Genomic DNA, 23,876 nt, shown 5'->3' on the forward strand with positions numbered 1-23,876 from the left:
TGAGTTCACTGTTTATTTGTGCTTAAAAAAAACAACCCTAAAATATATTGGTTTACATCAGATTTTTCAAGGTGTCATGTTCTTCAAACCAGTGAGATCTTTTAGCGGTTGCATCTTCAGTGTGGGTATTTGTCATGCCTGAACTGATTGATGTACATTTCTATTGGGAAAACTAAATAAAGTACTAAAAAGGGGATAATAATTGTTCTGCACCAACGTGGAAGGACTGTGGTATCAGCAGCTTCTGTTGGTAGCTCTGATTTGTTCCTGAAAGGCTTATTTTAAATTTCTGTTTATAAGTAATGTGGTGAAATTCAAATAGCCTCAATGCAAATCTGGCACAAATCCCCTTGGTTTTTAAGCCAGAAATGTGTCTTTAAATAGTGGCTCCAACAGTGGCAGAACATCTGCATTGGAAGCAACCGGTGCCGTGCTCTGGTTGAAAGGAAAGGCACGGCTGTGTCACACCCATGGCTGCACAAACTGGAGATGGTGAATGTGATGTTTAATTAAATATTTAATTAAATACGTGTCTGTTGTTTAATAAAAGTTTATGTTTTGCTGTGTTTACAGAGGTTGGCAGCACGTGTGTTGTCTTCTCTTCCAGGTAGTACCTGGTGAGTATCCAGTGTTGGCAGCAGGATGAAGAAATTGATGATTATTATTCAATAGTTGTATTTTAAGAATACATCTCAGCCTTGGCCATATGGATCACCATAACTGGTCTACTCTGGCCTCAAATCGGGAGGCCTGGAGAAACACCATCTATAACGCAGCTGTCTCCTTTGAGAACACACACAGGATCACTCTCAAGGAGAAAAGGCAACGCAGAAAGAATCGTGTTCTGCAGAATATACCATCTAAAGAGTCTGTCTACTGTGCCTTTTGCAATCGGATATGTCTATCTCGTATCGGCCTCATAAGTCACCAACGTGCCTGTAACAAATGTGGTTAGAGCCTTCCCAAATCTTCGTTCGCGAAGCCCAGCCATGATGATATATGTATAAAAAAGCACAACTGTATCGAGTTTTATTGTGAACCAAGAAGGGCTGGGAACTTGCTGCTCCCACCATGGGTCAAGGGCTTTAAGGAACCAGGAGTGGATGTAGAGCTGGTTTTTTGAGTGGGAAACCTTGTTGTTTTCTTTCTAGATGAGGAAAACGCCTCCCTTGGCTTTTCCTACCCCAGAGCCCCCTCGCTCACCGCAGTGCTGGGCAGTGTTCAGTCCACAGACCCCCATATAGCCCACGGCCTTTTCGGGTTAATGTCTGTGGCAGCCTGGGGTGACAAAGGCGGGGTGCCGGCGGTGACGCGGCCCAGTCGCAGCCCGCGAACTTTCCCCTCAGGGTTCCCCTCAGCCCCGGCCGCCATTTCCTGCCGGGGCGGCCCCGCCCTCTCCTCTCCTCCTCCTATTGGCTACCAGCGGCGCCGGGGCGGGCCTCCACGCCATTTACCTCGGTGGGCGGGGTCTCTCCGCAGCGCTGCGCGGCGATTGGCTGGCGTGGCTGTCAGGGGCGCGGGGGCGGGGCGTGGCGAGGCGGGGCCCCGCGGGGGCGCTGCGGCCGCAGTCGCGCTCGGGCGGCGGCGGGTGATGGCGGCGGCGATGGGCTCCGCGCTCCTGCTGCTCCTGGTGCTCCTCGGGCCCGCGGCCGCGCTCGCCGGATACATAGAGGTGTGTGCGGGCTGTCGGGGCGTGTGTGCGGGCGGCTGGGCCTCCCCTAGGGGTACCTGCTGCGCCGGCGGGAGATAAGCGGGGTTCGGGGTGTCTCGGCGGGTGTGGAACCCGCTCCACCTTGTCCGGCCTCCCCGAGTCCTTCCCGCGGCGGAGAGTTCGCGTTTTCCCTGTGGTCTCGGGAAAGCCGCATCCTTCAGGCCTCTCACCTGGCCGGGAGCTCCGTCTCATCGGGATGCTCGGGGCTGGGTTTTTTTTGGGAAGTGACCTCGGCATTCTTGGCACGGGCGCAGGAGCGGCGAGCTTCAGATGAGTCTGGAAGAGTGTTAAAAGGCAATGTCATAGAGAAAAGCCTCGGTTAAACGAATTCATTTGTTTGTTGATGGATCCTAAGTAAATCTTCGGGTTGGAACTGGTACCTTGGCTTTCGGGGGAGATGCTTCAGCCGAGTGTAAAGGTTGTGCATTTCACATAGAAAAGGCTTAGATGCTTATATGTATAAATATCTATGTACATATATATAGATATATGCACACCCATATACATATATAAACAGACGTATACATATATGAATATATATGTATATAACTTTTGTCTATATGAAATATATACTGCATTTGTATATATGAAAGTAATTGCAGGGGGGAAATTCCATCTTTGTCCCTAAAACCAAACACTCGTGTAATTCAGCTCTCTGAACAGCAAGGTGAGTAGGGGAAAATCTTGCTATTTTAAAAACTTGATGCTATAACCTGCGTATTAGAGGGAATCATCAAAACAAGGAGCAAAGTACGTGCTGAGCTCCAGACACGTAAATAAGGGTTTAATAATCTACGCCTTGGTGTTGTTTGGAAATGCAAAACAGCTGCATCTGTCTTGTGTAGGTTCTGGATTATTTGGGGAGAGAGAAAGAACAGGCTTGTGGCTGCTTGTGAATGGCTTGATTTGAGAGTTTACAGTAAATTTTGGCTAGCTTGGTTAAGCAGAACATGTACCTTAGCGTGGTGCAAAAATCCAAAGCCTTGAGCCGGCGGTAATTCCTAATGGGCACTAAGCTTGTTTTGGATATTTTTAATATGTGCTGCGTGGAGTTGGTGTAGTCCGTGATTTCTACTTGTTTCACTGCTACTGAGAAACAGTATTCCTCCTACTTTGCACCAATCCTTGTCTTAAATTCCTGTAAATCAAGGGAACATGCTGATAACTGTGGAAGAACTTGTGCGGAGGTTCTCTCGTAGGAAGGGTGATGGAGCTGCTCCGAGGGTGTGGAGCTCATCCCAGCTCAGCTTCCTTGGCATTGCCTTGATGGTGGGGACTGTCCTGGCTGCTGGTGTCACATCCAGTCCCTTCCACCTGTTTGGAAACTCCTCCAGCTGTAGGTCACTTCCTCCCTTACACTCGAGGCAAATTCGGCTGCCATGCACATCCCTCTGGAATCCACTGCTTATGGACATGTGCTACGAGATACCAGCTCGGAAAACATTATCTGTGGTTTTATTCCAAAGCCTGGTGTCCGTGTGATGAAGCAGATCCCAGGGTTTGCCAGTGCCAGGGTTTGGCACAGAGGGAGACCGGCAGTGTCTCAGCTCGGCTCCCCCAGCCCCGGAGAACAGGGGCATTGACCTTTTGGAAAAGGATTAAAATGAAACCATTCCTGTAATGCAGTTTGCATCCTTGGAAAGCACGGAATCTACCTTCGTCTGCTGGCACTGTGGCATTCTAATCCTTATTTTTGCTGCGTCCTCTCCCATTGTCTCGCTGGTGGGGGACTGGGGGACTGCAGCTCTTGAGAGAGAGCTTTTCTCAAGAATCTCTCTCGATGCAGAGATTAGGAAGCTAAATGCTTACTGTTCTTGGGTTTTCCTTACTGGATTTTATCAGATAATGTGAGAAAAATATACAAGAAATTGATTTTTTTTCAATAATCGAGCTGCCGTTTGAAAGTTAAGGGAAGCAGTGTCTGCAGTTATTAGTTGAGTTGCATTGGCACGGTCCCATTAGGTAGATTTTCTATCTCGCGATTATCTCCCAGTCCCTGTCCCTGGAACACCCGCTAATCTTCTTATCAACTACAATTTGTTTTTCTTTCTCTCCTGTACAGAGCAAGGGGAGTGGCAGTTTATTTTTTCTTTTAAATTGTTGGTATCTGAAGCTTTGAAAAGGGCATTCCCACGGGCTGTTCCTGGTGACAGTCAGTCTCCCCTTCCAGATCCTCGTGTGTGGATGGCAGATAACCTCTGACAGTCTCTCTTCCAAATGAGTTGGAATATAAGAGCTTAGAGAAACTGTGGATCCCAGCAATTGATGTTTTACTTTAGTGTATGCCTGAATTTTGCTTGTTTTGCTTGTAAAGTCCCAAGGAACCTCAAATAGGACACTGATGCCAACTGGAAAAAGAAAATAAATCTATGTTAATTTGATCTGTATTCCAATGATAAACTACTTCTGCTGTGCCCTCAAGGCCTTTAGAGATGCAAAGTTTCTTTTTTATCACTTGACCTTTTCATGTAATCAAATCTGAGGCAATGCAGACTCGATATTGCTTTTTTTAATCGCGTTTGGTCTTTTTCCAAACCTCAGTGCTTACATCTGTTACCTGCCTGTTTGAAATCACCAGGAGCTGGGGTGAGACAAAAAACAAGGGTGTGTTTTGCAGCAGAATTTCAAGTTATTATTTTTATCTTGCATTGCTTAAATTCTCCTCGACAAAAATATCAGCCTTGTGCCGTTTCTGCAGACCTTGGGGACTTCTAATTGCCTGCTGCATCAAACAAAGAACTCCACCTAGGGAAATTTCCACTTGGTGTTTGAGTCCTGAGTAGAAACAGCTCACGAAAATTCCAGTCCTGAGCCCGTGGCCTTTAGTTTGCTTTCAGCTCCTGAAACTTCGCTTCCCAGGGTTAGGAAATATGCTTTCCTATGAAGGTGATTATATTCAAAGGCTCTTCTGAGCCCCACATCTCTGAGGCAGAGATGTGGAAATAAAGCAAATCTGATACTGCAGGGAGGCTCTGGAATTTCTGCTGCGTTGTAGGATGCCACGGGAAGGTAAGCTCTGCTCTTCGGAGGGGGCCTTCAACTCTCCTTGTTTCACCTGTGAAATCATTATCAGCACTGTTATTTAGGCATTAATATCTCTACCAGGGATTGAATGACTTTTTTGTTAATGTGGTTGTTGCATCACCTGAGTTATTCAAAGCCTGTTCTGTGGGTGGCTTTAGCTGTATTATAATTACACACTGAACTCCTCCAGCACTGAGAGTGCAGGGATCTGTGTGCACCATCCGTGTGCTCTCTACCACTTGTGCTTCTCTCTAGATATGGCTTGTAAAACTTCTTTTGCTTTTCCCTGTTTGTTCGTCTTTTGGAGGCGTATGGACTCAGTCTTGGAAACATAAGTCACTTTGACTGCAGCATCTGCTTCTACACATGTACTTAAACCAGAGCCTCGTTCCTCAGTTGAAAATAAAAGAGAAATGCAGCATCCCCAGCTATTCCTTGTTACAACACAGAGCCTTTCCCTCTGTTTCTCCACTTGGGCCTTTCAGACTCTGCTCATTAACTCCTCAGGCTTCCTGAATTGACATAATCACTCAGATTCTTGCTCTTGTGCTTCTCCTGTCTTGCAGTAAAACTTGGTGCCATTGATTTCTGGTTCAGGCAGTCAGCACCTCTGAAACACGGGGCTAATTTAAGATGATGCTCACTTTTAATTGGAACACTTCAAATACTCACAATGGCCTAGAAACCCTTCTGAGGAGGCTCCTGATTCAGAGCTGTACTTGAACTCGTGACACTGCCCCTTTCCCCCCCCCCCAAAGTGTTGTTTGCGCCCATGATGGACACGTTCTGCTTTCTCTACCTGCAGTGAGTTTATCATACGCAAACGGCATCTCCTGCCCCGCGTTTTACCTGCTGCTTATCTTAAATGGAGTCCTTAGGGCTCTGTGCCCGTACATTAACTATACAAATTTTGTAATCACCATTTTGATATTTTCAGCTTTTTGCTGTAGGTACCAGTAAGTCTCAGGTTTGTGGGGAGAGGAAATGGATTGACGACATTGTGCAAAGTCTGAGAGTAACTTTTCCATATATATATTTATTTACTTATTGCATGCTTACTAGAGTGAGTTACAAAGGAGCAAGAAAGAACATATGAGTGGAGTAAATTCTTAGGTTTCTCTTTACTGTGGATTAACCTAAATTACGTCCTTTTTTCTTTCTGTTTTGGGAGGGCTGATGGCTCCTCATCCAATAGGGTAAAGGCAACTTTAGCATGTTAATAGTGTTACTCATACAGTGCAAGTGGTGCTTCAGATTAGGTGCTGTAGGGGGAAAAAAGAAGTGAACCCTCACTCCCCAGGGAGTGCACAAGGAAAAGTGCTTTTGAGGAGAAATAATTTGGCTGGATTTGGTTGTTGTTTTTTTTTTTTTTTTTTTAGAGTAATTTCTTAATGTTAGATTTGACTTCTTTTTAATTTATGAATTTCTGCAGCTGTAAGAGGGAGATAGATATATCTATACATATATACAAACACACAGACATGGGATATATATATACACACATTTCACATGGAGATCTAGCGTGTAGATAACACTTTTTATTTTTAAATCGCTCGGCACTAGATTTACTACCTTCACCCCCATCTGCCTTCTCAGTTGGAGTTAAATATATAATTCTGCCTGTGTGTTCTCTAAGCTGTACCATCGCATGTGAGAACATGGAAAACCCACGTACCAAAGAAGACAAAGTCAAATCCACTTCTAGCCTGGCTTTTAAATGTCCATAAGTTCCCATCCTTTCTCCACAGTCTTGAGTTGATGTTTAAAATGCAAGATTTCCTCCTTGCGTGCATTTGTAGTTTTTAATTTCAACTGTAGACGAATGATCAAAACACCAATGTTCTGCAAATGGTGTTAAATTAATCTTTCTAGAGCACAACCTTTATATAATGAGGGGTCCACCTGACCAGGAGGGCACGTGGCTAAGCTGCTTACAGCTCTTCATTTGGAAGTATTACAAGGATGGTTTGTACACAGCCAGTGGGGAAATGACTGTGTTCCTTATTCTTGAGAGTTCAACCCATATATGTATTAAATTGAGTTATAACTTTTTACTGTCGTGTTTCCTGTTGTGATCATGCTCATGTATAAATTTATACATTGCAGACCTTCATTTTGGTTTGAGTCCTTGGTGGTCTCCTCATCACTCTTGACCACTGTGCACAGTCAAATGTTGCTGCGCTCCGTGGCATTTGATGTTTTATTTCACTTTCCATTTTCACTGGTGACAATGGGAAGTCAAATCACATGTTGGCTCTGTGTTTCCTGCGGGAGAGGACTGATGGGTGAGGCATGGTCCAGAAAGCCTTTTGTTGTCTGTTCCAGGCAGAGCTGGTTCCTGAACGTACATAGGTATGTATTCATCTGATTTGGAGATCAAGGCTTGATCTCTCCTGGCCAGACTGGCCCAGTGGTGTGTGAGGTGGTGCAGCTGGGCCACTGTGGTGTTGGTATGCTGGCAGTGCCTTCACTTGTGCTGGTTTTTCCCCTGCTGATTTTTTTCGCAAGGTGACTACATTGGGCTGTGCATTTTGAGCAGGGGTTTGGGGGAATTCTTAGCTCTCAACCTGCAGATCAGTGTCTGCCTACAGAGTTTAGTCTAATCTTCTTTGCATGGGCTTTTCCAGGGGATTCCTCTTCTGAACCTTTGAAAGTTTCAGCATTATTTCGAGTACAGGATTTCCTGCTCAGGTGAGCAGTGTGGCAGGTTGCTGTGGCTAGACAAGGCCTTCAGTGATGAAGCAGGGTCTGAAGTTGTTATTCCACGCAGTGCGTGGGCTTCAGAGAAGCTTATGGAGGAGACGAATCAATAATAGTTTGGCTTGGATGGCTTCGCTGTGCTTTGAGACTAACAGAAAATCATTACGAAATGATGACTTTGAGCTCAAGTTTGTCAAGCCACCAGGCATGAAGGGCATTAAAATCGCCAGCCATTAAAATTGCCCGCCCAGAAAGTCTCACAAAACCCACAGAAGGTGGGAGGTGCCCCTTCTTTCCTGGTTGTGGTGAGGCCCCGAGTCATCCATCGCGGTGTTCTGGTTCCCCTCCTGGCAGTGTGACGGATCCGTGGTGTCGTGCCGAGGTGCAGGGGATGATAAACATGCCTCAGCACTCGGATTCCAGGCCCTGGCTCCATGACAGGGATGCATTTAAGTAATTTCATACAGTAAGCTTCTCTCTAACAGAATTACAGCAGAGCAAAGTGTACTTTGATCCAGGTCAAGGACGGGGACAGGCAGACACGCACAGGCACACAGGGCTGGCTGGGGCCTTGCTTCCACTTGGCTGTGACTGTGGGTTGATACTCAACAAAGTTTCCATTTAAGAGTAACCAATTGTTGTCTCCTTACTGATGGCTTCATGTTTAAATAAAAGCAGTGTTTAACCTTGAAAGTTCTCTTACTCATTCAGGTCTCTTTCCTTCCCAACATTTTCTGCTTAGGATATGTTTTCAAATGTCTGAGATGTTCTGAGGTGTGGGTCAGGGAATTGGGTTTCTTCAGTTCTTCCATTAGAGTGAGTTTTATTATTCTGTTAACTCTCTACTGTAGCAGGGGCTTGCATTTTCTCATGCAGATGTTGTGCCTGGGTTCTTTAACCTGCTGCCTCAAAGCTCTAAAAGCAGCCATTGAGGAAAGCTCAAAAATCATCTGACAATGATGGTGTTGCAGAGATGAAACAGAGGTTTAGTAAACTACTTGGTATTTTCCAGGAGTTACCCTATGCTAATTTCAGAACTGAAATGCTTAAATCAAAAGCCAGACATTTGCATTTTTAATCTTTGGACTTTTCTTTAAAGGCTCTTATGTTATTTTTAGCTCCAGCTCCCTGCCAAAAGCTTTGTCCCTTTCCTTTTGGATTTTGAGTTGATGAATCCCACTAGTTATGATGTCATTGCGTAGTGTGAAATGACAGCAACAAAAAGAAAAATCTTAGCAATACCATCTGTTACAATAAATATTATGCACTCCTGCTAGATTCCAAGCAGATTTGGATTCCATATTCACAACAGAAGCTGCTCTCTGCTTACACTATGCTACCCTCCAGCATAAAGCCTGTCACCGAATTCTCTATATGGTTCTGGATTTGGCATGACACATCGCCAGGTCTAAGTTTAGTAGGGTTTTTTACTGGGGTTTAATCTTCTCCCAGTCATATCAGGACTAGTAACTTGCCAAAACTGGTCTTTGAGGAATCTGCGTGAATTAGGATAATTCACTAATACCAAGCTCTGGTTGACGTTGGTCGCTGGTCGTCTTACAGTAATTGTGGCCTGAAATAGAGAGGGGCAGATTTGCTTTAATCTGCTGAGTATTCCTCTCAAAAGATTAAATGCAAAATGTTGATTCAAACCTGTGATGGGAGTTCCCAGGGAGTGTATCGGGCGTTTGGACAGGAGGCTTCCCCTGTATAATTTATCAAAGCTCTCACTGAAGGAATTGAGTTTGATGCTTGTGTCGTGTTGCTGCGAGATCACAAACGCCTTTGGAAACCCTGAAGAGTGAAACGGTTTCAGGATCCAACAGAGCATGGAGCCTGTGTTACCAGACTGGGTCAGAGAGAAATTCTGAAATAGGGCAGTGCTTGAGTGTGGCCTGAAATGTGCTGCCTGCCAGGAAAAGGGAGGCTGAGGAACTGGGGAGGGGGCACCTTAGCGGGGAAGGCAGTTATTACTCCTGAATGGAGCAGAATGCTCACAGCTCCGTTTGGACGGGGAGGAAGATTTAAGTGCCTCTAAGTAGTTGGAGTTGCAGGGTTTCAATAACTGCTTCACTTTCAGAGGCTTTCAGTGGAGCCTCAGCACTGGAAATGCCAGGCAGTGGAGGAGGTTTTTCCCTTGGTAGCTGGCCAAAAAATTGGGATTTTGCGTTTGCGGGGTATTGGTGTTTTAGAGCTCAGCCTTTGGACATGAATGGATGTGATGCTGTGGCTTACCAGGGCAAGAGCCAGACTCGATGGGGTCATGACATGAAGTTATGGTGCTCCTGTGGGTGTGTGAAGCTTGGGCTTGGGACAGAGCATTGTGTCACAACAGGAGACTCACTGGAGGCTTTAAAAACAGGGAAAAAAAACAGTGTTCCTGCCCCTGTCACTTCTGATAAATGCTGTCTTGTTCAAATTGCATCAGTACTTGCCCTGCAACAAAGCCAGTCAGTATGTGGATGTTGTGTTTGGGGCACAGCCGCTTTCTCGGAAGCAATTTCCCAATCCCAGAGGCAGAAATGAATGGCCTGACGGAGCACGGGCTGGATGCAGTGGAAGGGTTTGCACTGTTGTATTCCTGTTATCCACAGCTGGCTTTGAGGGCTGGATCACAGCTTGGCACTTGCTTCAGTCCCTCTCCTTCTGGCTACGTGCTTATGATCTCGTTTTTATTAATATTTTCATGGTATGGATGTACAAGGTGTATTGGAGTTTGTGAATAACAACTCACTAATCACAAGAGCTGAAATCTATTATCTGCATTTGAATCCATAGTGCTGTGTTTTGTCTATAGTGCTTTTTATTAATCCTTCATTTTAAATCCTTTCATCTTCAGGTTAAAAGACATAAATAAACGTCCATCAGCTGATCACCTCAACATCCTTTTGCCTTCTCTCCCTGCCCACCCTTCCCTCAGCATCCTGGCTCCCAGGAAGGTGAACTAGAAGAGCTGGATTCCTCCTGTAGCAGGACTGTTAAACAGCAGGAAATCTCTCAAATTTGCTTAGATGGAAAATCTGCAGCACAGACAAAAGGCATTTTGAAGTTGAGGCTGAAATTCCGAGGTTTGGGTGAATTTGTTGCGCTCAATTATACTGAGCAAGCTTTTGCAAGTGGCTTCACATTAGTGAAGGGAATTAGTGTGATGAGGAGAATACTTTTCAAAGTATAACCGTATGGAAGGCTTTGCCCAGAGCATCTACAGCATGTTAATACCTCCTTTCACTGCAGGGCCCCAGCAGAATGCAGCATTGTAGTCCCTTTGTAAGAGATGCTGATGGATTTCAGGAGCATTGCTGGTCTGAAATGGCCACTGTCATACTTTGTGCTCGTGCAAACAGTTAAACTGGGTGCTCCAGACAAGTATATTATGGAGACACCCACAAATTTCATCTGTGCTGTAGCTGAGACATGAGGAGCACTGTTTTCCAAGACCCTACATGGCCTTTTGCTCCAAGCAAAAGCAAAGATGACATTACTTCATTTGCTTTGCTGTCCTTGTTTTCAATTTGGCTTTTTGAGCTTCATGTTTTTGAAGATTTTTGCAAAAAGTTGCATTGTTATTCCCCATTATGTAAGTGACTGATAGCATTACTCATAATTTTCTGTTATTTAATAGGCTGTGATTCTTACATGGATTTTGATCTTATAACTGAGGGCATGACAAACATTGAGCCACAGCTGGCAGCAACATTAAGTGTCTAAGATGGGTTTAATGTGCTAAACTTTGAGCAGCTCTTCCCCTCGTGTTGACTTTGAGGTGCTTTGTGATTTAGAGTCCTTCATTTATTAAGAGGATGCTGCTGTCCTGCTCTAAGCTGCTTCTCAGGCCATAACAGCGGATGGAGCTTTAAATACTCCAAATTGAGCAAAGCAGAGGTTTTTTGTTTTGTAATATTTGCCTTGGAATGAGTTCTGCGCTTTGGAGTGGCTCTTCAGCTCCATCTCTGAGCAGCACCCATCTCACAGACTATATCTACAGGATGGCATTCTTCACTGACGAAGAGGATTAAAATAGTCATTCATGGCTAGGCTTCGCGAACGAAGATTTGGGAAAATAGTCATTAAACTGCAAAATACACCACATGTCATATAAAGTACAAACTAAAGATGCAGACAGGCTGAACGTGCTGGAGTGGTACAGTCTGCTGGAGTGCATCAGGATGGGAACATCTTTAACTCGAGCCAGATTTCAGATGCTCATATCACAGAAAGATGAAACTGGGGCTTAGTTTGCATATGGAAACTCTTGGCCTCCTGTCTGCAGATACTTTCGTGCTTTCATTTTTCTCTTCTGTTTTTGAATGGATAGTTGGTCCCCTCTGCAACTTAAAATCATTTACTTGGCACTATTTGTTAGGATACTTTCTGTAGTGAATTAACCTGAGGAACAACTCAAAGCAGAGAACTCTTCTTACTCTTTCTTCCTCTCTGGTTTAATATTCACATCCCTTAATTGACAGGTATAATTATGAAAATACAGACAACCTCTAATGTAGTTTTATGACTGAATTTGCTCCCTTTCTCTTTGTTGTCCAGGCTTTAGAGTTGCCACAGAGCCTTGACAGCCACGAATCCATTTCGTGCTGTTTGCCTGACCTGTTTTCCTCCTCAAACAGGTGCTACAATCAGATACAGAATCTCTCAGTGAGATATTCTCAGAATGTTCCCAGCCTCATAACACAAATCCAGGTAGTACTAGTCCCAGTAATTCCCTGGGAATTGTGCGGGGAGAGGCAGCCTCCAGCATAATTGAGGCATAGTCTGGTAAAGAGCTCGTTTGGGCTCTCAGTGATTTATTTTTGTTGTAAGATGTCCAAAGTAAGGATATGAGAGTGAGGTATGTTTCTGGCTCTCTCGTGCTGTTGCATCATCAGGCTGTAATTTCACTACAGCTTTCGGGGGTGCTGATGTGTTATGATGGGAGACATCTGAATAGATTCCATGGGGCTCATCCACAGCTGGGGCTTGCCAGATCCTGACAGAGTTAATATTTGCAGCTGAGATGTGTGCACAGCCGTGTTCCTGAATTAAAAAAAAAACCCTCAGTGGGCCATGCCTGAAGTCAACCAGTGAAACATAAAACCACCAGTCCCCAGGGTTAGAACTTTATGCAACATTTTCATCCTTTGACTTTGGGAAAGCGGCATTGAAACGACTGAGCCCATGGCTAGGAAAATGGTGAGTGACTGATTGCATCAATACTCAGATCAATCTACCCTCTAACCACTGTCCCAGTGATGGGATTTGCATGTGAAGTCAGCATTTCCATTGCTCTGTGTCTGCTTGGAGGGTCAGGGAAAGCAGAGCTTGGATGGAAGGCTGACCATTTCTTTCTTTTTCATTCAAGTGTGTCTCACGTTGGACAAGAGCATCTGAGCAGGCAGAAAAACATCCTCCCCTGTCTGATAGACTTTTCCAAACAGGAAAATAAAGAGTTGTTTGGAATCCTTGTATTGGAAATAACACATCTGGAAGGTTTTCTCTACAGTTCCTCCAGCTGGAGAATACTCAGTCTTTATACCAAAAAAACCCACAAGCTGCTATGATGGACAGCCTGGGCAAAGGATCTAAAAAAATTTAAAAAGTAGTACCTTTCATAGACCTGGAAGAAGAATTTCATTTGAGGTGATGGAAGATCTGGGGTATAGTGGCTCTTTAAGTCATAACTAGATTGTCTAAAACTGTTCTGCCTGCTCTTTTTCAAAGAGCAATTTCCCTTGCTGTTGCAGAACAGGCAGTTTTTGCTTCCACCTTGGTAATAAAACTTTCAGCACCTGATGGTTTTGTGCTTCAGAGCCCTTAGTGAAGTGTCACATTCCTTAAAACTGGTCAAGCACTCGACCATCAGGTAGATGATGCAGCTGCAGTGTGTAAGTTCTACCGCTAATCTTTTGGTCAATTGTAGTTCAAATAAGTAGAAAGAAAAGCACTGTGTTCTCTACCTTACCTTGAATTTTTCCTACATTACCTTCCAGAAAATGCTTAAGGAAACTTCAAAGAAATAATGGGTGTCAGTGTACCTAGAGTTCATTCTTCCCACTGAAACCTGGGAGAAATTGTTGACAAGTTAAAAATCTCATTTTACCAAAGATAAAAATCACCTCTCCTGTTTTGTTTTATTTCCATGCGTAATCTTATACAGCTCAGTAGAGTGAAGAGCTATAAAACTCAGCACAAGAAATTCAGGTGTTCAGCATCCAAAGCCAGTTAAATGTTCTGAAGTCCTGAAATATTGGAGGTTCGAGGCTTGCTTCTGTCAGGCTTGTTTTACTTTCTGGATCAGCAATTAGTAAAGGGGATCTCAACCCAGCCAGCTTGAGTCTGTTCTATAAATTACCACTTAATTTTCTAATAGCATTAAGCAGCTGTTCTAAGCAGAGCTCTGTTACTTCCCTTAAAGGAACTGGTTAATACATCCATTAGAGTTCCAGTGTTCAAACCTAACTGTGCTGTGGTGCTGTGACTGTTAAACCCCAGCTGATAAATTAATGCTTCAGAAATAAAATGCTACTAAATTACTCAGGATTGCTTTTAAAGAGGGAAAAAATGGAAATCCATTAAGCCATTTCTGACATCCTTTACTTTGTATGACCCTGCTGCTGACAGAACTTTGGGGTTCAGAAAGCTCTTTGTCATTTGTCGTCTCTTATGTCAGACTGCTCAATCCAGGTGTTGGAGCTCCAGGGGATAGATGGGAGTCCACCTCTCATCCTCTGCTTTGGAAGAAGGAAGTTGTGAGATTTGAGCCTGAATTCTGCTGATAGTCCCATGATCTTTCTCAGAGGTGTTTGGCTGTGGGTGATAAGCTTAAAAATAAACAAGTCAAGCTTTTGCCATCAGACCCTTGGAAGTAAGAAGTGTTCCTCTAAGCCATCTCCCCACATTTCAGCCTCTTTCCTACTTGAGTAAGGTAGTGCTTGGCATTCTTCATCCTGCCCTTACTTAGGAGTTTCTCCCTCACCTTTAGTTTGCCAGCATTAGTGGAAGGAAGCTGGCAGCCTTTCTCCAGTTTTATTGCTGTTTACTGGGATCAGAAATGGCAGCAGTCAGGAAAATGAGAGACTGTGTTTTGATGAGAATTTGAGATGGTTTTGCTTAGTTACTTCTCTTGCATTTATCTTTTTAGCCGTGAGTGGTAGGAACTTTTCCTAATGAGCAGCTGACTGAAAACTAAACTTTCTTGGGGCAGTGTTTGTGTTGAAGTTTTCTATTTAAGGAAAAAGATATCATTTACTGTAGCTGAAGAAACTTATAGCATCACTATAGGAGTATTTTAAAGCACTGATTTCTGCACCCCTAGACATTGAAGGTTGTTAAAAGATTCTGCTATGTATGTGAACAGTCATGCAAAGATGAGCACTTCTTAGAATAACTAACAGGAGGAGGTGTGTGGGAAGCTGTGTGGGGAGATGGTTTTGGTTTAAAATCTCAATTTCCATTATTTCCTAAGTAGACTTACTAAGAGCTAGAGTTAAGTTACCCATCCTCAGTAACAGGTACTAACTGCTGACTATTTTCATAGACCTGTAATTTACAGAAGTAACCTATGCTTTTGGCTGAACTTAAAAAGTTTGAAGTATAAAGGTATGCTCAATTTTTACACTGAAAATGGCAAGGCTGTTCCATCATTTTTTGGTAACTCGTTAATTTTGGTCTGGATTAGGATCCCCTTGGCAGAGCCCAGGGAGCAGCACAAGGATGAAAAAAAAAGCCCTGTATTTTAGCTGTGGGTTTCCCATTTTCGAAAGATGGTCATTAACATTCTTTGGAAAGCCAGGACTTAAAAACCTCGTGGTTTCCTCGTCCAGATTTGAAGTTTCATCTGAATTGTTTGAAGGACAGAATTACCAGTTAATTTGCGTTGGATTTTAGGTTTTTTTTTTCCAGAAGATTGTGAATTTAGAGGTGGAAAGCAAGACCTGCAGAGCTCCAGTGCAGTCAGAGCAAGGCCTGGTGAATCGTTCCTGTGAGCTGGAGGAAAGTTGTGTATAGCCTAATTGCAGGACTTTAAAATCCCAAGGAAATTTTATCATTTATGTTCCAAAACAATTGCACATAAAAAACCGATCTGTGATGCTGAACAACATCTATAAAGGGAGGGACATTCGAACCAAACCCACACTGCATTGCAAACTGCATTCCTGCTTGTTATCCTTCCTTTATCTTGCATTTTTTTCCCAGGTGTGTTTTCTTGCCACTTGAAATTCTCAGTTAAAAAACTGAGACGCCCCTCGGTTTCCTGCTTTGCTTTTTGGTTGTGTTAGATAAAAACACAATCTGTGCAGCCTTTTTATCTGGAGTCAGTGAGTGGTCAGACACGTGGGTAGAGCAAGGAACCACAGGTTCCTGCAGTGGCTCTTTTGTGCAGCTTCACAAGATTTGTAAAACCAGCTTTCAGCTGTTTTCAGGGAGGGTTTTGGTTTCTCCCCTCCTGAAATGCTAACTCACTTTGGGGCAGTAGTAGGGGGTTTGTTTTTTTGCCTGCCTGATGTGGATAAGTCATTCTCTCAGTCTCCTCTTGGCCAGTTTTGTCCTCTGCGAAAGCCAGTGGGGAAGCTGTATGGATGTGGGAGTTGTGATGAGTTTTAGTCCAGAAGTTATTTTTGCCTTGAACAAATTACTTTGAAGTGATGAAAGATTTTCTAAAAGTACTTTCCTGTGTATTATGGAATCTGTATCCTGGTAACTACAGTGATTATATTCCCTAACTCTTCTGTAGCTCAAGTGCCTTAGGATGGCACAAACCCTCTACTGAACCATGGAGAAAATACTTATAAAATAGCATCTCTCAGCACTCCTCCACATGTGCTGCTGTCAGAGATGCCTCAGTGCTATCAACAGTGATGGTTCTTATCAGTCAGCTCAGTAATGAAAGTTAGGTCTGAGAGTTAAACTTTACCCTAAGTATGAAGCACTATTAAGCCATAGCTGGTGTCCTTAGGTTTTGGTTTGGATCTCCCTTCTGCTTGCCCTGTGGCCATTTTTTCATAGAATTTTACTGTGAAAACATGAACTTGTGCAGAAGTTTTTACTTGCTGACTGGCTAACAGGACATCTTGGGTCCCTGTGCTTCAAATGCCCAAATAATTAATGTGGAAAAGCAGTAATTAGTCTTGTTGTGCAAGACAGTGATGGCACAGATTGGAGGAGTTGAGGATTAATCCAAGCTGAGCCTGCTGCTGGATGACCTTAGGCAAGTCACTTGACTTTATGCCTCAGTTTAGCCCAGTGATAAATAGGCCTGGCTCTGTGCTGAGGTAGGACTTAGGATCATACTGTAAAAAGGGAACTTTAAATAGACCATGGCCGTGTTCTGCTGCAAAGGGAAGGAAGTGGCTGTGAGTGAGTCTGTCTGACACAGCATGGAAATTGTCCCTGATGTCCTTGTGACGTGTGGAAGGTGGCCTGACTGATTGAACCTATTTGGACCCAGCTGTGCCCTGTGTGAGGATTAGTAGTGGTGTAATAATTGTGTCTTCCTCTTCTCTTGCCCTGCTCTTAGGTTGGGTTAGTGTTAAACTGTCCCACTCCCAGCCATTACACCCAAGTTGTACTTTTGAAAGCTTGAGGCCCAGCAATTAATCTTTTTTTAAAGGACACAGTTCTGGGTACAGTAACATTTGTTCAGGGAATGTTCCAACCCAGTTGTTATGAATTTTGTCTCTCCAGGGATAGAAAAGAGGATGCCAAAGGCAACCACGTTACACAAGCAGCTTCAGGAAGCTGAGGCAGTGCTGAGTCGTGGCTTTACTGGATGTGATCAGCACTGCAGCAGCACTGCCTGCAGTGTGCCATTCCCTGTGGAATGTGCCGGTTCCCAGTGCAAAGGTCTGGCAGGCAGATTATGTGCCCAATAACTTGGGTAGGCCGGGTTTATGGAGCGTGATAAACTAGAGGAGGAGGGGGAAATAATCTGAGACCTCCTAATTACAAATTCCAAGTCAGGGACTGGGAAATGTCACCTTTGCTCTTAGGAAGAGGAATGTGCAAAGCAGTAAGGAATGTTTCGGGCTGCAGCAGGTCTTCGTAATCCTGGGATTGCTGTCAGCACATATGGAAGGACGTGGATTATTGTCACTGAACTTCCGAGTGCTCAGAGCTGCCTGTCAGCCATAAACAGAGGCATCTAAATATAAACTGCACCCGAGTTACTGCAGCTCCTGCCTTGGCTCCCAGTTCTCTGCTGGTGCAGAATCCTCTGCCACAAAAGTCGATAAAGGACGAGCAGATGAGAACTCCACCCCTTCCAGCAAGTTAAAGCAACTCAAAGACTGCTTTACTGAGATTTCTGCCATTTAAATTCAAAAGCAAACACAGGCTGTATTATCAGCTCACACCAGATCTGCCTGCAGACAATAATTCTTCCTGTCTTGGACCCCTGCCCATGTGCATTATTGTAATTATCAGCAATTTAAAAAAAAATAAAGCAATAAAGCTAGGATGAGCTGCTGGGCTGTAGATTTACTGCCTGCTGTGTCAGGCATTCATTAGCCTTCCTGGGTTCAAGCCACCTATCTGCTGAATAAAAGCAGGAAAAGAAGCTAAGGAAAACAAAGCATGGAGCACCATTTGAAGCAGGAATTGAGAGCTCTGCCCGTGTTTAGAAGTTACAAATCCAGGGGAATTTCAGGTATTCTGTGCAGAAGTCGTGCGTGAAGTCCCTCTATCAACTTCCCTCGCTTTTTAACTGAAGTGTTGGTTTTCTGAGTACTGGAATTAATTCCCAAGTGAGGTTCATGGCAATGAACATTAGGTTTAAAGGCTGTGTGGCATGTTGTGACCTGGGAAGTCTCAGCTCTGCAGTGCCAGGCCAGCTGTTCTGCTTCCAAAGGCTTCGGTGCTGTGACTGCAGCAGCTCTTCATTTTGATTTTGATTTTGATTTTGCAAAGGGCTGACCTCTCCTTATGGAAGGAAAAGTGCCCATGGACATCAGCTCTGGAGACAGTGGGGTGTGCAGTTAGGCTTTGAAGCAGTTGCGTTTATCACAGGATGTTCTGAGTTGTAAGGGACCCACAAGGATCAATTCTTAAGTGAATGGCCCATACAGGGTTCAACCCCCGACTGGCATTATTAGCATGTTCTTGCACAAATGTCCACACCAACTTTTCAGCCCAGAAAGTGCAGAAAGTTGGAATACTCACGCATTTAAAAGCAGCAGCTGTCAAGGGCTGTGCTCATAGGAAGGCTGGTAAGGTAACAAAACTCATTTTTATATCAAAGGAGCTGTTGGAATTCCTCAGTGCTTTTGAAGGAGTTCAATTTATATCCTCCATATCTGTGGGTGTTGCACTGACATAGGGAGAGTTACAGTGTTGCTCCAGATGGAATAGGAAATGCAATTAAAAAAAAATCCAGAAAAACCTCTTTCTTTCTTGAATTAAGAGAAGGTGGGCAGCATGATGTATCTGGATAAAGACTATGCTGAGCAGCCTGTTCTGAAGTCCCTCAGGTTGTGGTTCATGTGCACCCTGATTTAATAAGCAGTATTGTTTGGGGGGGGCTTCACTTAATTAAAAACTAACAGCACAAATTGTCTTCACAAGTACTGCCTGACATTTTTTGTCAGTGTAGCAGCAAATAGTTGTGGAATACATGTAACTCTTGGGAGCAGGAAATGTGATCCAACCTGCAGAGAGTCCTGCAACAAGCTCTGCATGGGAATGCCCCAAGCAGTAATTAATCTGTTTTCTGGCCACCAAGTCAGTGCAATTCTCCATGAGAGCTTTCTTCAGCAGCTTATAAATTCTAGAAGCTGGAGTTTCAGTCTTAAAACAGCTTAATCTTCTGTGGTTTTATCCGGAGAGCTGCTCGTGTGTTGCTGCAGAGGAAGCCTGATGGAAAGTAGGGACAGTAGGAGTTCTCCTTAGCAGGCTCTTCATCCTTCTTGGCCTAAAATCCCATCCACTCTGTTTTTGCTGGAATAAAGGCTCATTCTGGCTAATCTAATCAGATGGACAAGGTTATGGTTGTGTTTGACCTCACTGAAAATGCAGAATTCAGTTAAATATGACATTTTGTAGATACCTTGGTGCTATTAAGGAAAGCTCTCAGGAACTCATTTCTGTGAAATAAAATAATCAGCTCCTCTTCACAAGAGAAACACTCCAATCACCCTTCAATCCTCCAGTCCCCAGTAGCATGCCAGAAGGCTTTCCTGAGTAGCAGCATTCCATAGGGAGCTGGATGGACAGCATGTGAAATAATATGTGTTGTTGTGAGGTTTAACAGATCCTGGAAATAAAAGGCAAGGATCATGGTTTTCATGTTTAAGTATTTATAAACCAGAACTGCAATAGCATTTTTGAGGGGTAGATGTGAAATATTCCTTATTTTACTAAATAAATTCCTTATTTTACTTTCATCCCTCCTTTGGGATGGGGGATACTTGCAGGAAGAACAGCCCTGACACTTTTTAGCATATGGAGCCAACCCACTGTCACAAGCTGAAGAGGCGAGTAGTAAATAAAAACTGGGATGCTGGGGCAGACACTTCCATCAGAGAAAAAGAAGATTTAGAGGTTTGAATTCCAGTGTTTCAGGACCGTAAATCAGGCACTGCATGACAGGGTGAGGAATTTAACTGACATTAACTGGCTTGAGATTTATGTGTTTGTGTTTTTGGTCTTGAAAGGCAAACTGGGTTACAGAATTATACAAAAGGCAGAGCCCAGTTTATCATGAAACATCTTGTAAATGCAAGTGCCATTGAGGAAAGTAATGGTTTATGGAACAGTCTTTCCCCAAATATCATTTGTCTTGCTCTCATGTTATGGATGTGTATTAATAGGATAATAGCCACTAAAATAATGTTCACTGAGGATGTACACAACTGGATGAACTCTCCTCCATCATGTGTGTGTTGCCCCTCCTGAGCTGTCAGGCTGCTTATTTAAGGGATTGAATCGTTGCTACCCAGCACTACAAGAAGCAGCTGCTTCCATTTATGGCTGGGAAATTCCCCAAGAAAAATGTGCTGTCAGTTGTTCATCCCTCTGCAATGTGGAATGGGTGAATTCTCTGAAGTACTAAAGAGCTTAACTGAGGACGTGGCTTTATCCCAAGCTTCGTGCTGGTTTACATGTTTCCCATCCCTCCTTTTGCAAAGTGATGTTTGAATGTAGCCTGAGGGATCCACTTCTGGGTTTGATACCTCAGTTGTGGGAAGCAACAGAAAATTACTTTGTCCCAAAAACTTGTGTAGGTGACTTTCCTCCCTATTTAAATGTCAGTGTTAAAGATGTGGCCTCCACGGGTACAGATGAAGTTTGTGGTGCTGTATTCTCTCATTACAGATTAAAATACTAAATTAAATCATTGATGTGATTGAGGGCTGAAGGGGATTGCCAGTGGAGGAAAAATTGAAGCCCATCGCTCAAAAATCTTACCCTGCAGGTCATGGGGTTAAAGAATCAGTTCGTGTATCTCAGAGTTCATTAATTCACCCAGCAGCGCAATCCAGGAGAAGATTTCTGCCGTTTGATTAAAAGTGATGAAATCAAGCAAGTAATTAGTGTCGTTTGTTCAGCTGGGAATTGGGGCTTAGCATGTTCTGGTAGCTACGGCAACAGCACTCGCTGATATGCAAAGTATGTGAGCAATCCAGGGAGGGGAATGGTACCTTTACAAGGAGCAGAGGTGACAGGAGAGACGGCAAAAATAAACACGGGCTCCAGCAGTATGTAAATAGGGGGTGGGCATGATTTCAGGAGCTTGGTATGTGTTTGAACAGGAGCTTTGCTCAGGCAGGGGCTATGGTGAATGGGTTACTTATGGATGTTTCTACACCTCTCCTGCTCCAGCAGTTCCCTTGCTTTGCTGCAGACTTGTTAAGTTTGCCTTGATGAAAACAGTTTTCAGGCATCAGCAGTGCCAGCAATCTCCAGCCATAGCATGTACATTTTATTCTCTTTTGATGCCGTTTATTCTTTCAAGGGTTAATGCTTCCTGTGTACTTGATCTTGCATCTCTTTTGGTTCTTTTCCAAGGTTGGATCTTGCATGTGGTTGGAGTGTTGTCATAAAACTGTGTTGTGGATTGTTTCCTTTAACATGTCAAGTCTTGTGCTCCGTGGAAAGTGGTTGTTGGTACTGAAGTGGTGTTTGTTTGGAGGGGGATGAAAAGGACCTCGTACAAAGTTTGTGTGTGTTTAGAGAGTTAGGAAGGATCATTCTACATTTCCCTCTTTCTTCTGAAATGATACACCAGGAGGGAAAGCGATGCAAGAGTCTGCACTTGTAAGAAATGTATTAAGTGGTTTGATTTCTGAAGGAACCAAGTTCCCCAGCCTCAGTGCAATCCAGAACTCAACCTGCATCTGAAGTACATAACTGTTGTCTTTTCCTTGGGACAGAGAGTACAAAAAATGTACTCACACTAAATTTGAAAATATATGTGAATTTGGCAGCATTTTGATACTGGGACATTGATGCCAGTATCTGTTATATATAGTTTAGTATTTCATTACTTTGTGGTCTGCGCTAAAACATGCTTTCATGAGCATCTCTTGGTTGGAAGAGTCAGAGTAAGTAGAAACCACTCTATAAAACTGTTTCTCTTAAGTGGCGCACAGTCAAATAGTTCTTAAAACTCAAGGGGTCATTTTTCTGCAGATAAGACATGAATTTATGCTTTTGTGCCTCGAGTTCATTTTCTCACACTGGTGGTGTGTTCAGCACTAAACAATCGTTTACTCTCTGAGTGTTGAAAAGTCTTATCTCCAGGCAGTGAGATAAGAGGAGGGGGGGAGAAATGAGCTAATTATAATGGAGTTATTCTTTTTCCTAATATCCAGTAACTAGGATTAGTATCCAGTTATTAGTATCCTAATATCCAGTAACTGGATATTTTCCTCATATCCAGTAACCGCACATTGGCAGTTGAATTTGCTTTAAGCATACATATGAGATGATGGGGGTCTGCAGGCAGTAGGGGGTGAACAGTGCCCACAGTAATTTATGCATTTTTGAATGCATAAAAGTTAAATATGAAGGCAGGACTGGTGGCTTGGGGTTGTGCTGCCTGCCAGGGAAGAAAGCAGCTTAGGGGCAGCACTGCCCTGCAGCCTCTGTGCATTGCCATTTCTGAGCTGGAATAGTTGAAGTGGATTTCATTCCCTTAAAGAGCTTTTGGTTTAGGAGTTCATCTGGTTTTTGCCTTATGCCTCTTCCTTCTCTTTGACAACATCTAGTAGTTATTTAGGGAGAGCACATTCAGCTCCTGCATCCGCTCAGTCTCCTCAGAAAAAAAACAAGCCTGCAATTTAATTTACTCCCCTTTTTCCTCTTTTGGTTAGCCAGCAAGATTTCAGAAAGGGGCCCTGACCTTGTTTTCATTGATCAGTCTGCATTTTGACCCGAATGTGAGCTGGAGCTGTCGGGTTTTGTCTGCCGGTGCAGGCTGGGAAGTGCACAGAATACACAGCTCCCATGGGAATGCACTGAATGGGACACAAGAGGCTTTGAAGAGCTGGTTGCCACAGTTGTTTTTCTGATTCAGCAGAAATCATCTTTACTTGTATGTTTGAGCAAGAATCTTAGGTGTTTCTATCCCAAATATTTGATGATATTGGGAGAAACACATGACTTCAAACTCTGAGCAGGATTCTTGCAGTGGGACCCAGTTAGTAGTAGCTTATGTGTAACACAGAGGTGTTTCTGCCAAAAGTTATTAGTATTAGTTAGTTGTAAGGTTTTTCAGACATCAGTTTTACCCTTTGTGGGCACAACCTTTAAATGCGAATTAATCTTGGTTTAGGTAAGCTGCTATTTCAATAATGAAAATAGAGTTTGGGAAAACAAACACTAGGAGTGGGCTCAGCATCTTAAGGAATGTTGTTACAAAATAGTTTGCAAGACTCTGCCGATACTCTGGATTAAGCAGGAGCTGTCTGAGATGATGCCAGAGGGTTTCTGGTTCTTGGAGTTCTGCCTTTCATCAGACAATGCAATCAATGTGTTTTGTTTTCCTTTGTGTTCACAGGCCCTCGCAGCCAATGCTGGGACAGGGTTTGCAGTGGCAGAGCCTCAAATTGCCATGTTCTGTGGGAAGCTAAATATGCATGTGAACATTCAGACTGGGAAATGGGAACCTGACACTTCTGGAACCAAGAGCTGCTTTGGAAGGAAGGAAGAGATTCTGCAGTACTGCCAGGAGGTGAGTTTTTCTGGCTCTTCACTGCTGCGAAGGAATTGGATTCTAATTTAGCTGGTCAGTGGTAAACTAACCCTGCAGGAGACAAGATTGCTGTTGCCTAGCTCAATTCCCTAGGCTGTTTTGCTGAGTTACTGCCCAGGGAGGACACAGCAGTGGGATTTAGGAGCTACCTCTGACTTGGATCAGCTTATGCTGCTGTAAGAAGGTCCTTGATCTGTAAGTCAGAGGTGTCCTTATCTGTGTTTGCAGGGCCTTACCCAAGTGTTCTGCCTCTGAGCAGGT

General features: G+C 43.8%; 1 protein-coding gene across 7 annotated transcripts in view; it reads left to right on the top strand.

The window, feature by feature from the left end:
- Positions 1-1,572: 1,572 nt before the first annotated feature.
- The window catches only part of APLP2 (amyloid beta precursor like protein 2), a 46,054-nt gene continuing 23,750 nt past the window's right edge, over positions 1,573-23,876 (top strand). For 5 of the 7 annotated variants that reach the window (XM_027740525.2, XM_027740529.2, XM_027740526.2 and 2 more), the window contains exons 1-2: positions 1,574-1,672; positions 23,421-23,594. In XM_027740525.2, the coding sequence (XP_027596326.1) occupies positions 1,592-1,672; positions 23,421-23,594 (255 nt within the window). In that variant the 5' untranslated portion in view covers positions 1,574-1,591. Of the gene's footprint in view, positions 1,673-23,420; positions 23,595-23,876 lie in introns of all 7 variants that reach the window. The other 2 variants (XM_027740530.2, XM_027740528.2) reach the window with 1 other exon arrangement.

Source organism: Pipra filicauda, unplaced genomic scaffold, assembly GCF_003945595.2.
Source record: "Pipra filicauda isolate LSUMZ 115617 unplaced genomic scaffold, ASM394559v2 scaffold323_size1005334_pilon, whole genome shotgun sequence".
Classification (NCBI taxonomy): domain Eukaryota; kingdom Metazoa; phylum Chordata; class Aves; order Passeriformes; family Pipridae; genus Pipra; species Pipra filicauda.